This window comes from Drosophila montana, unplaced genomic scaffold (assembly GCF_035044405.1).
Source record: "Drosophila montana isolate Dmon_TW-CO22-7 unplaced genomic scaffold, ASM3504440v1 contig_3833_1, whole genome shotgun sequence".
NCBI classification, from domain to species: domain Eukaryota; kingdom Metazoa; phylum Arthropoda; class Insecta; order Diptera; family Drosophilidae; genus Drosophila; species Drosophila montana.
The window spans coordinates 476,872-489,868 of NW_026998704.1; the positions used below are offsets into that span (position 1 = coordinate 476,872).

Consider the following 12,997-nt stretch of genomic DNA (forward strand, 5'->3'; position numbering starts at 1 on the left):
TAACTTAAAAAGAAAACAAAATAAAAACAAAATCCGAAAAAATATGAATAGTATGAGAAAAACAAAAGTAAAACCTTGAAATATAACCTTTTATAGTACTAAATTTTTAGCCAGTACGAATTAAACAAAATGCAAAATTATACACGATACAATGCATATTTACAAGGCGAAACTCGAACAAAAAAAAAAAAAAAAAAAATCCTTAAAAAATGAACAGAATTCAAAATTTATAATAAATACTCGATTTTGCACATTTTGCTAAATGAGAAATTAATTACATAAATAACACTTATGTACGTTTTTTTTTTAATATATAATTTTTTGGGCAGCGACTCTCACGTTGAGTCCCCAAGCGACACACAACACACACACACCCCCTATACACACACATACACATAGTGCAGGCATATATACATACATATATTTATATATGTGTAATTCCATTAAAAACAAAACTCCTAATTATAAACATATAGAAAAGAAAAAAAAAAAGAAAAGGAAAATACCTACTTATTAAAAACCAAGACGATATATAAAAATTAAAAATGATGAAAAATCAAGAATGAAAAAGTAAACGCAGTAAAATATGAGAAATTTGAATAAAAATGCTTTTGCAAAAAGTGTTTAAAATTGAGATGAAAATGTTTCATTTAATTAATTATTAATCTTGGGATAATTCTTAAATAGTTAACAGAAATTTTTTAAAACGCAGCATAGCAAAAAAACGCACAAACTAGTAGAAAATAACACACAACATAAACTAGGGTCCGTATAAAAATTATTCCTCATCGATTATTTCTACATCACTATTGGCCGACTTCAGTTCTTCGATTTCGTCATTCAAGTCTTCAATTTGTTCCTCGTATTTACGCTTCAGCGAAGCAATCTATAAGTTAATACAATAATTTGCAGAATAAACAAACAGCATGGCGGGAGAAGCATTGACAAACCTTCGCCTCGAATTCGCGTTTGAGCATTAGAATCTTTTTTTCGTGACGCTCCTCGCATTGCTTCAGATTGGATTGTATGGTCTCCTCGAATGTGTCCGTTAGCTCCTTGCGCAATTTCTCCTCTTGCAGCTGCATCTTCAGAACATGCTCGTAAATCAAGCGATCGTTTTCGGCACGCAGGCTAGCAATTGATTATTGTACCTTACATTAAATCCATGTTAAGCAAAAAACATATCTACTTTACCTAATATTCTGGGCTTCCAGTTCTTCTATATATTGCTTATCTCGCGTCTCCGCTGACTGGCTGTACTCCACAAATGCCGAGTAGCGGGTATTGTGCTGCTTCACCAGCCTCTGTTTAAACATTATATTCTTGGCTATTGACGCAAAGCTTAGCACATTAAGATTCTCCTCGTAGTACTTATCCAGCGGCGTCACCGTCACAATCATGGCCAAACGCTCTTTGCCCAGCAGAGCAGCTTGCAGAAGCATTGTTAGCTTTGAATCCCGATACGGTATTACATCCGTATTGTTCTTTTTCTTTAACGAACTTGCCGCATCCAGGCAACGACCCAGCACCATCAGCGAGGTGTTGATGCTTTGCGCTTCCCTGAGACGTGAACCGATCGTGCCCGTTTTGTCGACACGCTCAGAGCCAGCCAGATCGCAGAATTTATACGAGTTCTGTGTGGTCATGCCCGATCGATGGTACTTTAATACATCCACAGTGAAGACACAGTGGGAACGACTAGAGTTGGTATTTACGGCGGTGGAAGCGTACGTTAGCCGTTGCTGTCCCAGTCGCAGCAACTTTAATGCTTCGTCGCTGTTTTTCACAAATATGCTGGTCAAACCCTTGATGAAGACTTGACCCTGGTTACAGACGATCTTTAGGTTTTTGCGACGCGGTTCGCACATATTCGCCTGCCGCGGGGGCACGGTCAGCAAGTCATAAACAAGCTCATTGTATATCTCGACAAATGACACCCAAATCATGACGGAGACGTCATCTGCGGGCTTTTCCTCGAATTCATGATCGCCTCGGATGACTTGCTGCAGGCGCTGGTGCTGTGCCGTCATATCTGGACATAGTGCCAGCAGTTGGCGACGTATTTGCATTTCCTTGATAGTGACATCGTCCTCCAAAATTATCATGCGCGCATTGATCAGCTTAAGCTTGGGCGTGGTATACAACTGCTTATTGTACATGGTGAATATGTTTTCCAGGGCGCGCGGTATAACGCCGGCCCTAACATTATCACCTAGAGTAGCAAACTGCGTAAACGTGGATTCAGAGCCAAGTTTTTTTTTTCGATTACGTACCAAGCAGCGTGTAGGTTTTGCCAGAACCAGATGTTCCGTAAGCCATTATCGTAACGCATTCCTCCTCCGAAATGCGGGGGCCCACACATTTGTCATATACATCCCGCTGACCAACGAGACTGTCAAATATGGTGGTGAAGCTGTAGTGCTTCTCCATGCGATTCACATTGTTGCTGCTGTTCTCGGTCGCGGCGGCACTGGTGATCAACACATTGCCACAGTCGGAAATGCCATATAGTTTGGATGGAGATTCCACTGGACGCAGACGTAAGAACACCTGTGGCCCCGTCTCCAACTCACTGTTGTCTGTCGAACTGCCATCTTCCTCGCCGTTTTTTGTGTAGTCCGATTCCGTATCCGAGCAGTCTGTGGAGCTGTCGCTGCTTTCTGGGATCACTTCGTCGAATAAGCGTAGCTGTTTGTTGGGGCGAGGTCGAAAACGGCGATCAATACTGGGATCGCGTGGCATTAAAAAGGAGCGCATCTCGCGCTTATTTCCCACATCCCTTTCCATTATTTCGCAACGGGCTGGTGAATTTTAATGTTTTTTATTAATTTGTTTGTCGTTTTTGGCGGTTCGACTTAAAGACGCTTTGTTTCCGTGCTGCCAACTGTTTTGAACTTGTTTTCGCTTTGCTAACTATCTCGAAGCTAGAGCTGGTCGGTCATACGATAACATCACATTTCTCATACTATCGATAACACGCCATGCTGACGAAAATATCGATTGATTGCACAGAGGTGGCAACATTAGCACAAGTGTGCAAAACAAAAACATTAATAAAGGCGGGAGCTCTTGTTGTCATAAATTTCTGATATGAGTAAAAAGGCAACACGCTCCACAAAACCCAAGGCGGATCCAGATGCGGTGCCACAAAAGGCGTGTGCCATAAAGAAAGTATTCTATATATCGGAAAAGTTGCTCGATGCTGAAGGCGACCATCGATTGTGCTTGGAGCGCTTCTATCATCCCGGTAAGGCGCGACCGGCTTTGTTTATGACGCTTCAGGAGCGGGAAATAATGGAGGTGCTAGAGTACGCAGAACCGCGACGCAGCTGGCTAATAAACAGTGAAGTGTGCTCCAACGGACGCACATACATGACGACGCCAATAGACGCCACGCTACTAGCACTTCATCATCTACGCAAGCATTGCTCCCAGCGCGCAATGTCGCTGGACAGCATAAGTGTGGATGAGCCGGATGCTAGCACAAATCGCCTGCTTACCAAATTCGTGAGCACCGACCGTCTGAAGTGTGTGGCCGATGTGAAGACCTCCGGCGACCTGATCTTCTATAAGTACAATAGTCATCGGGCGCTGGCATGGCTTGCATTGAAGACTCGACAAGTTGTGTCCGTGCTCAAGGCAAAACGGGTGCACTGTGGATTGGGCGCCAAATCGCAAAACTACGTGCGCAGCGAAAAGTTGGTGGAAGAAAACGATGTCAACGAAATGGACTACATGCGCATGGCCTGCGATTATGTGGGTAGATATTTGGATGCGGATTTACATGCAGAACTCACAAACTATCTGCACATACCAAGCGAGATTCAGGCACTAGTCGAAGAAAATGCCACGTCACAAAAACGCAAATCCCAGCAAGGACAAACCAGTGCAAATAGCAAAAAAATTAAACTCGCCAATGGCGATGATGCTGCTGCACAGCTACGAAACAGCAGCCTGATCGACAGTGATGACATAAAGGAGAGCATCACGTCGCCCAGCACACCTGCACCGCTCAAGGAGCGCACCATGACGGCTAAGGAGAAGGCGCTGGCCAAAGGCGCCAAGGGCAGCAAAAGCATTTCATCATTTTTCAAAGTTAAATAGTCTTAAGCATATAATAAGTTGCATTTTTTAAGAAGCATTGTTCAATATCAACTCATATTTTATTTATATAAACAAGCGGAATGATTGAAGTTCACTGACTTCTGTTTATGTCGCATCGCACGCACATCTTCAGATTGGGCGCATAAGTTCTTGTCAATAGGCTTGTTTAATGTTTGATTAACATGTCTGGCCTGGTACTACCAGGTTGTATAAACCAACCAACAGGTTGTATAAATATGACGCCTCAACTGTCGCAGGCAACAAATTAATTACATGTTTGCATAGCACGGCAGGTCTTATTTGATTGATGTCTCGTGGCTGCCTAAATTCAAATGACTGCGTACTTAATACCCTGTAATATACATCCATATGTAGGTTACAGACAGATCTCCGATTTCTTAAATCTTTTATAGAATACTTGTAGAATTTAGAGGGGACACGGGCTATGACCAGCTGCATTTATTGTGCGTTTTTATCCACAAGTGCATGTTTTTTTTTATATCATATAAATGATCTTTTTTAAACAGCAGCTATTCAAAAATGTACAGCAGCTATGCAAATAATTGATATAAGAACGTTTTCTCCGGTAAATAAATAATTTCTTTTTTATAGATGAAAAATAAAAATGGATTGTAAGATTTAAGCTAAATAAAGTTTAAAACAACACAACAAATTTTTACAGGGCATTCTCTAATCGAATGGCAATATGTTCGTTAAGTGTTGCCCTCTCACTGTTTGAAATTCAGTTACAAGGCGCTCAAAATGCAGCCCTGGTTTCTGAAAATCGCAACAGCCTGCCGATTGGGCCTGTCATTGACCAGTTTCTAAAGCCGTCAATTTGTTCAAACTTGAATTCTACTAAAAATTTATACTCTTATTGTAGACCAATATTGACTGCGCGATGTCAACGCCTGACGATATATTGACCATGGAGCTGGTCTATGCAGATCCTGCGGAACTGCCGAACACATTGTTCGGAGGTGCAGATATGGCTGCCAGCAGTGTGGAGCAGCTTTTCAAGATGCCGCTGCCATTTAAGGAAGCTAACAACGAGGATAAACCCATAGTAAATAATAAAATCGAGGCGGTATCGCCTGGCTATGAGCTCAAGTACGCGCTGGAGGGTCACCAGCGGCACATTACCGCCGTGCGATTTGCTCCTGGTGGCGACTGGCTAACCAGTGCATCGGCTGATAGTTTACTCAAGCTGTGGGACTTGGGTACAGCTCAGCTGAACAAAACACTGACAGGACATGTGCTGGGCATAAACGATGTGGCTTGGTCGCCGGACGGTAAATTCATGGCCAGCTGCAGCGATGACAAAACCATAAGACTCTGGGATCCGCACGGTGGACTTTGCCTGCGGACAATGGAAGGGCATGCGGGCTATGTGTTTGCCTGCAGCATCAATCCGCAAGCGAATCTAATAGCGTCCACCAGTTTTGACTGTACCGTGCGACTGTGGGATGTGCGTAACGGCAAATCGCTAAAAATTATACCCGCTCACATGGATCCCATTTCGTCCGTGGACTTCAATCGTGACGGAACACTCTTTGTTACCGGCAGCTTTGATGGCCTGGTGCGCATTTGGGACACGATCAGCGGGCAAGTGCTGAAGACGCTTATCGATGAAGATAATTCACCGGTGGGCTATGTAAAGTTTGCACCAAACGGCAGATATATACTCGCCGCCTATCTGAACAGCCAGATAAAGCTGTGGAACTTTCAGAAGCCCAAGTGTTTGCGCATCTACAGAGGCCACACGAACCTCAAGTATTGCATTGCCGTTAAATTTTCCGTTACAGCGGGCATGTGGATCGTGTCGGGCAGTGAGGATAGTTCCCTCTATATATGGAGTCTGCAGAGCAAGGAGCTTGTCCAGAAACTAAATGCGCATGCGCACGAGATCATCTGCACGGATTGTCATCCCAAATTGAATCTGATTGCAACGGGCGCACTGCAGAACAGCGAGAACCTCAGGATCTGGCAGAGCAGCGAGACCGTAATCGAATTAAATAAATAATTAATTTGTATTTAATTAGCATTTAATTGCATTTGTCTTTATGCCATCGTTGTATTGGTATTCTTATCGCTGAAGTCGTAACAATTGCAGTAATACAAGATAACATGATAATCAAAATCGCAAATCATATATGGCACAACACACACGCATAGTACTGTGTACATAAGTTTGTGTGTACATGTGTTTGTGTGTGTGCACTCAGTCTGGGCCCAGTCGGTCCGCCAAGCGATTAGAGCGTCATTCAAGTCTGGAGCGCCGCACTGAGCGAACGCTCGCCTCGTTATTGTAATTTAACGCGGAAGTCAACGCCGAACGCGATACTTAAACGAACTAACAAAATAAACTAAAAACAAAACTAACAATATATATAAAAATAATAAATTAAAAAAAAAAAAGAATCGTTGAGCTAGCAAAGTTATGAGAGCCAACGACAATGAAGGTGAGTTTGCGTTCATATTGCATTTGCCATCTGAGCAGTTGGCGGGCGGGGGGAGACGGGAATCCCCCCTCTCATCAGACATTTGTTGGGTTTTCCCATGCCGGTTAGAAAGCGAATGACATTCAATTTAAGATCTCTTCATTTTAAATTGAATAACAAAAGCCAATATTCAATTGATCGATGCGAAGAAATTTAAATTTCGAAATATTTAAAGCTCAAATTTTACAAAATGCAGCAGAAATTTGTTGCTGGCTCCAGCTTCAAGCTGAAGCCCAACTTTAAATTCCAGTGATATATAATATAGTTTTATAAACAGGTTATTGGAGTTATTGCTTGGAATTTCTGGGCGTAAGGATGGTCCGAGATCACATAAGATAATTGTTTGTAATTTATAATAATAATAATAAACCCAATTTCGAATGCGACTATTAATGATTTCATTCAGCTCATTCCGCACACATGTTTACGAGATAAGTATGTACGTGCCTTATTCAACAAAAAAGTTCATATAAAATCAAGCTTATCTCTTGGTTATTCGTGGCCCCCAATATGTTGTCCGAGTCCGTTGCTACTAGGCGGCATATTCGAATCGCTTGGATTTATGATTCGATTTCGCAACACATCCATTTGGATGAGGTGGCTATCGCCAATGCACGTCCCAGCGTCATAAATATGTTATTAACTCTAATGGATTTGTGATTCTGGTCTGGGCACTTGCAGAGAATCTTTACCGGGAGCAGTTGCCAGATGTGGCTACGCTTATCAGGGAGAGTGGACGAAAGTTTTGTCGGCCGGCGACAATCACCAACAAATTTCCGATACTAAGTTGGCTGCCGCGTTATCGGTCCGCGTATGTTGTGCAGGATTTTATAGCCGGCTTTACGGTCGGACTTACAACAATACCGCAGGCCATTGCGTACGGAGTTGTGGCTGGTCTGGAGCCACAATATGGACTCTATTCGGCCTTTATGGGCTGCTTCACGTACATCGTATTCGGCTCCTGCAAGGACGTGACCATTGGTAAGTCGGCAGAGATATATACTAGATCGGCTTCTAATTGGGTTCGCTTCCACAGCAACAACTGCGATCATGGCGCTGATGGTCAACCAATATGCGACCATTAGTCCGGATTATGCGGTGCTCGTCTGCTTCCTGGCTGGCTCCATCATTCTGCTCCTTGGCCTGCTCAATATGGGTGTTCTTGTGCGTTTCATATCGATTCCGGTCATAACTGGTTTTACGATGGCAGCGGCTACAACAATTGGAAGTGCTCAGATCAATAATCTCGTCGGCCTCAAGGGTAAGCTCTAAATTTTCCCATTTCTTATCGCCTATCAGGAGGGGTTTCTCCAATGTGAGTAATTCTTATAATAATAATTACGGTCATAAATTTGCATAGGTAACAATATGTCCTTTGATATCACCGAATATTAGGGCTCACTTTATAAAAACTATTTACATTCATTATTTACATTCATTGTTTTTAATTTTTTTTTTATTTATTACATTGATTAATAAGAATTTCACTTGCGTTAATCAATCACTTTTTATTATTATTATTAAATATTTTTGGCTTTTTGCCTAGATAATATCACATCCATAGACTAGCCTGGACATCAGTTCGTCGTCGTTCAGTTGTCTGATTTATTGGGTCACTCAGCCATTTCCCGAGGACTGATTTATAATCGTCAGTTTGCTCCCAACAATAGAATCTAGTTAGTATATTTAATAGTATCGTCTGATAAGCCTAAATATATCCGACTCAAAGTCGGAGACACAGATAAGAGCTGTAGAGCAGGTTGTTTTTTTGGGGACCGGATCAGGGAATTGGAATCAGAAGTGCCTAATGAGGTGCTTCTTATCTACCCCAAGTGAATTATGTTTGTTTTAGTTATTTCTTTTTGCCCTTAACAGGAATAGAACCCTCATTTACCAAAAATTAATGAGCAATTAGAGATTATAGCGCTAATAGCATAAAAGTCTTGCTAAGGGTCTTAAAATATCGTGGGGAAACTTAAGAGATATTTTGCCTAAGTCAGGGTAGAAAGTCTGGAGTTTATAGCAAAGCAACTTTTGTAGCAATTTTGAATTGAAGGAAAGGAAGTTTAGTTTCCCGAAATATGATATAGCCAAGGTTTAGCAATTGAAACATTCTTCATACATCATGGTAAGGAAATAAGTCTAAAATCTTTCGCTTCACAGGCCCCTCGAACGATTTGTTGCCCTCGTGGCAGCATTTCTTTATGAATCTGACCTCGATAAGACTCTGGGACGCCTTGCTGGGTGTTCTGACTTTGGTCTTTCTGCTGCTCATGAAGGTAAGCCATGTTCTCCTAGTAAGCATTCCAATGACAATCTTAGTAAGTTCCTCCTTTGCAGCAATTGACAAAGATCAAATGGGGCCACAGGCTGGTCTGGAAGTATCTTTCGCTGTCGCGCAATGCATTGGCCGTCATATTCGGGACATTCCTGGCCTATATACTCAGCCGGGATGGTTACCAGCCATTCCGGGTGACGGGCAATATAACGGCTGGCCTGCCACCCTTCCGTTTGCCACCCTTCAGCACAGTCGTCGATGGCGAGTACGTGTCCTTTGGCGACATGATAAGCACTGTGGGCGCTTCCTTGGCATCCATTCCAATGATTGCCATACTGGAGATTGTGGCCATATCCAAGGCGTTCTGTAAGTGAATGGAATTGAGGATTCAAGATCGGCTTGACTTTGTGCTATGCTTCTAGCCAAGGGCAAAATTGTGGATGCATCGCAGGAAATGATCGCCCTGGGCATGTGCAATATTATGGGCAGCTTTGTGCTCTCCATGCCGGTGACGGGCTCCTTTACGCGCACGGCCGTCAACAATGCGAGCGGGGTGAGAACGCCCCTCGGAGGAGCCGTAACTGGTGCGCTGGTGTTGATGGCCCTGGCCTTTCTCACGCAAACCTTTTACTATATACCCAAATCGACGCTGGCAGCTCTCATAATAGCAGCTATGATATCTCTAATGGAGCTGGAGAAAATCTCCGATATGTGGAAAGCAAAGAGTGAGAGCAAGGGATAAAAAAGAGTTGCATATGTATATGTCAAATGCCTTAATATCTTTTTTAGAACGCGATCTCTTTCCCTTTTTGGTGACAATTGTGACCTGTTTGTTCTGGAGCCTGGAGTACGGCATAGTCTGTGGCATTGTGGCCAATCTCATCTATATACTTTATAGCAGCGCTCGACCGCAGGTTCTCATTACGCTTGAGAAGGTAAGGGAACTCTCACGCGCCCAATCTCTATTAATATGAATTACATTTATTTATTTTGTTCCCCTTAGATCAATGGCTATGAAGTTGCCCTGGTCGATGTCAAGCAGAAGCTGGATTATGCCTCCGCCGAGTACTTGAAGGAGAAGGTTGTGGCTTATCTGAACCAGCAGGACTGCAAAATACTTCTAGTTGTGCTCAAGGGCCAGGAGATTAATTCCATTGATTATACAGTGGCTATGGTAGGCAGGAAGAGATTTATTTAATCTTTGATCTAACTAAACCCTTTACAGAACATAATATCGCTACAAGGCGATATTAAGGCTCTGAACTGTGATCTAATCTGTTGGAACTGGAATATTGGTTCCGCTGGCGTCGTGTGCCGGCTCAAGAGTGATATGCGTTCCATATTCAAATTTGATTACGAGCTGGAAGAGCTGGTCGCTTCCCACATTGATCCATCCAACACAGCATCCACCGTAACAATTGACACCGCACAGAGCCAAGTCAATGCGGCCTAGAGGGGTCAACTATTTAAGCTTACAGTATTTTATATATATAAATAAAAACCTTGTACTTACAAATCCGTCTATTACTATTTAAGATCTATTTAAGATCTTTAGGGAAATTTGTCTTTACAGCAGAACTGAATTAATGAGGTGGAGTTGAACAGAAGGCGGAAAGGTTAGAGGAAGTCTTGGAGGCAGAGTTTTTGGAGGAGCAACACCATCTCGAGTACAAATCTTAGGTGTTGTTCTCTCTCTATTTAAGCAACCAAAGGATAAAGGTTGGACACTAACTCCTTCCCATTCCATTCTTTTCCATCCCAGACTCTGAGGGCACGGCGACAGCGTGTCTGCTGGCTTCTCGTCTCATATTGTATTACGAGAGGTTTGGAGAATGCTTCAAAGAACCTCACCCATTATGTCATAATAGTTGCACAGCAAAATTAATTGAACTGTTAACCGCAGACAGTCAGGCAGACAGCCTATGCGTACGACGAGCTCCTTTCTCCGAACAATTGAGCCGTATGCAGCATTATTTATGGCTTTCTCCCAGGCACTTGAAGGGGTCTGCCCGACCTTCTGCGGTTGTGCGCCCTCTCAGAGAAAGAGAGTGAGAGAGAGAGAGAGAGAGAGAGCGAGTGAGAGGGAGAGAGAGAGTGAAGGTTTAGGGATCTACCTTTCACTGGTTGGGCAAGAAATACCAATTTTCTAGGAAGAGTTCAGCTTAGTTTTAATTACGGCATTTGGGGGTATCCAATTCATGGTAGCCCGTTTTGACCGGACTGTCTCCTATATATGTATATGTATATATATATGCTAGCGGGTATATCCCGGCCTTGCCATTGGCACGCGAACAACTTCACGAAAAAAATCATTAAATCGCACTTTCCACCGAGGAAGCTTTGATTTTGCGAAAAATCTGAAACACGTCTCAAATGAATTTTCATATAGATCTTTGGAAATGAATTTGAGGGCGAAACGTCACCCACCAAATCCTTGACCCCATTTCTACCAAGGAGGAATGGATTTTTCGAAAAGTGTGAAACACCCCTCAATTGAATTTCAACAAATGGAATTTCCCGAAACCCCGTCTTAACGTGTACCTTCATCACATAAGGTGACTACAGTGAACCTTACGGTTTGGGTTGTGCGTTGATCACCAATCAGTCAATCAGTCAGTCAGGACAAACAGTTGTATATATAGAGATATATGTATTGTATCCTTAAATCACTTGCAAATGTGTTAAGTTTTTATAGCTCCTCATTGAACCTTTTTGTAATCGGCACCAATCTCTGCTTTCCACCCGTGGTCTATAGGTCACCTTGGCAGATGACCCCATCTCATCTGCCAGGTTGTTGGGTCTTCCAGCTGTACACACTCCTCGTGTTGCAGCACAGCTTAACATCCGCCCAAGCCAACAATAAATCCACACTTCCGCTATTTATCCTGGCGCTGTGTGCGCTATTACATTCAAAGTCACATTTTGTGGTTTGACTAGGTAATCTCTATATATAAGACCGTAATGGCTGGTGATTAATGTATTGTAGGAGCTTAGGAGCTAAATATTCATAATAGTATTCTTTCATGGATCAAGTAGCAATAATATGGAGTTGTAAAAATGTTCACAGGTTGGAAAATGTGTACGAAAATAACATTTTTAATATTTCATCCATTTTAAGCTCCTGTATAAAGAGCTTCTAAAACAAATACAAATTTGCAGTAAATCTTCTGAATAATATAATTAATTGGGGCAAATTCTAAAGGTCCATCTTAAGGCCAAAAAAATGTGCGAAAACTGATAGAATTTTGGGAATTGCACATGTCTTAGCCGAAATCAACATTCGTATAAATATAAATCACGGATCAAAGTATTGGCTGAATAAATTATCCAACTGAACCACGAGGTAACGAGTTCAAATCTCAGGTCTTGATCGAAAGCCATTTTCGCTAGTGTTATTTGCCAAGTTTATGTTAATTATTATCATTAATGGCATTAAATACAGTTAACAATAAAGTACGGACATTTTCGGCAAGCCGAAATTTTAATACCCTTGTCAACCTTTGCCTGTTTTACTGATAAGTGAGAAAAATGTGAAGCCAGATATTCTTGGAAAACAAACTATTTTCCCATATAAAAACTCATTTTTAGACCGATTCTTCCTATAGAGCTTTATAATATAGTAGTGCGATCTAAGATATATCAGATATTTATATATTGTATCTCTAAGTATAAAACTGTTTTTCCTGACTGACTGACTGACTGACTGACTGACTGATTGATTGACTGACTGATTGTTGATCAACGCACAGCCCAAACCGTAAGAGCTAGGAAGCTGAACTATTTTTTTTATCAACTCGGCTGTTGATGATTGATTTAGAATATAAGTAAGTATATGCTTTATGGGGTCGGAGATGTCTTCTCCTATGCTCCTATACTTCCCTCTACAAGGGTATAAAAACTATTAAACTAGCCTATTACGCTAGCCTGGCATTAGAACCGGGATCTTCGTTTTCCAGTTTCCTGAAAAGAATAGATCCATTTGGCAGCTTATCTACAGACATCTGCAGTTGGGTGTACAGCTTTTCTCTAAGTGGAAATAATATGCTTTAAATAATAATAATAAAATATAGAAGTTTTTGAAACTTTCAAGTGGATCAAGTTGATATTGATTTCT

The 12,997-nt window shown here is 42.0% G+C and overlaps 4 protein-coding genes across 4 annotated transcripts; 3 read left to right on the forward strand and 1 right to left on the reverse strand.

Moving 5' to 3' along the window:
• Positions 1 to 623: 623 nt before the first annotated feature.
• On the reverse strand, positions 624 to 2,900 carry sub (subito). Its single transcript, XM_064695624.1, has 4 exons — positions 2,274 to 2,900; positions 1,195 to 2,212; positions 951 to 1,131; positions 624 to 886 (listed from the first exon to the last, which is right to left on the reverse strand). Exons 1-4 carry the CDS (start codon positions 2,785 to 2,787, stop codon positions 779 to 781), a joined length of 1,821 nt encoding a protein of 606 aa, XP_064551694.1. The 5' UTR covers positions 2,788 to 2,900; the 3' UTR covers positions 624 to 778.
• A 117-nt stretch (positions 2,901 to 3,017) lies between these two features.
• LOC135437882 (ribonuclease H2 subunit B) lies at positions 3,018 to 4,193 on the forward strand. Its single transcript, XM_064695963.1, has one exon. The coding sequence runs from the start codon at positions 3,091 to 3,093 to the stop codon at positions 4,102 to 4,104; it is 1,014 nt and encodes a 337-aa protein (XP_064552033.1). The 5' UTR covers positions 3,018 to 3,090; the 3' UTR covers positions 4,105 to 4,193.
• A 712-nt stretch (positions 4,194 to 4,905) lies between these two features.
• Positions 4,906 to 6,142, forward strand: LOC135437877 (WD repeat-containing protein 5). Its single transcript, XM_064695957.1, has one exon. It carries the CDS (start codon positions 5,006 to 5,008, stop codon positions 6,125 to 6,127), a length of 1,122 nt encoding a protein of 373 aa, XP_064552027.1. The 5' UTR covers positions 4,906 to 5,005; the 3' UTR covers positions 6,128 to 6,142.
• A 272-nt stretch (positions 6,143 to 6,414) lies between these two features.
• LOC135437876 (sodium-independent sulfate anion transporter) lies at positions 6,415 to 10,399 on the forward strand. The gene is made up of 9 exons (XM_064695956.1): positions 6,415 to 6,566; positions 7,287 to 7,586; positions 7,642 to 7,866; positions 8,769 to 8,884; positions 8,946 to 9,249; positions 9,306 to 9,608; positions 9,673 to 9,818; positions 9,887 to 10,057; positions 10,109 to 10,399. Exons 1-9 carry the CDS (start codon positions 6,545 to 6,547, stop codon positions 10,334 to 10,336), a joined length of 1,815 nt encoding a protein of 604 aa, XP_064552026.1. The 5' UTR covers positions 6,415 to 6,544; the 3' UTR covers positions 10,337 to 10,399.
• The last annotated feature ends 2,598 nt before the right edge of the window (positions 10,400 to 12,997 follow it).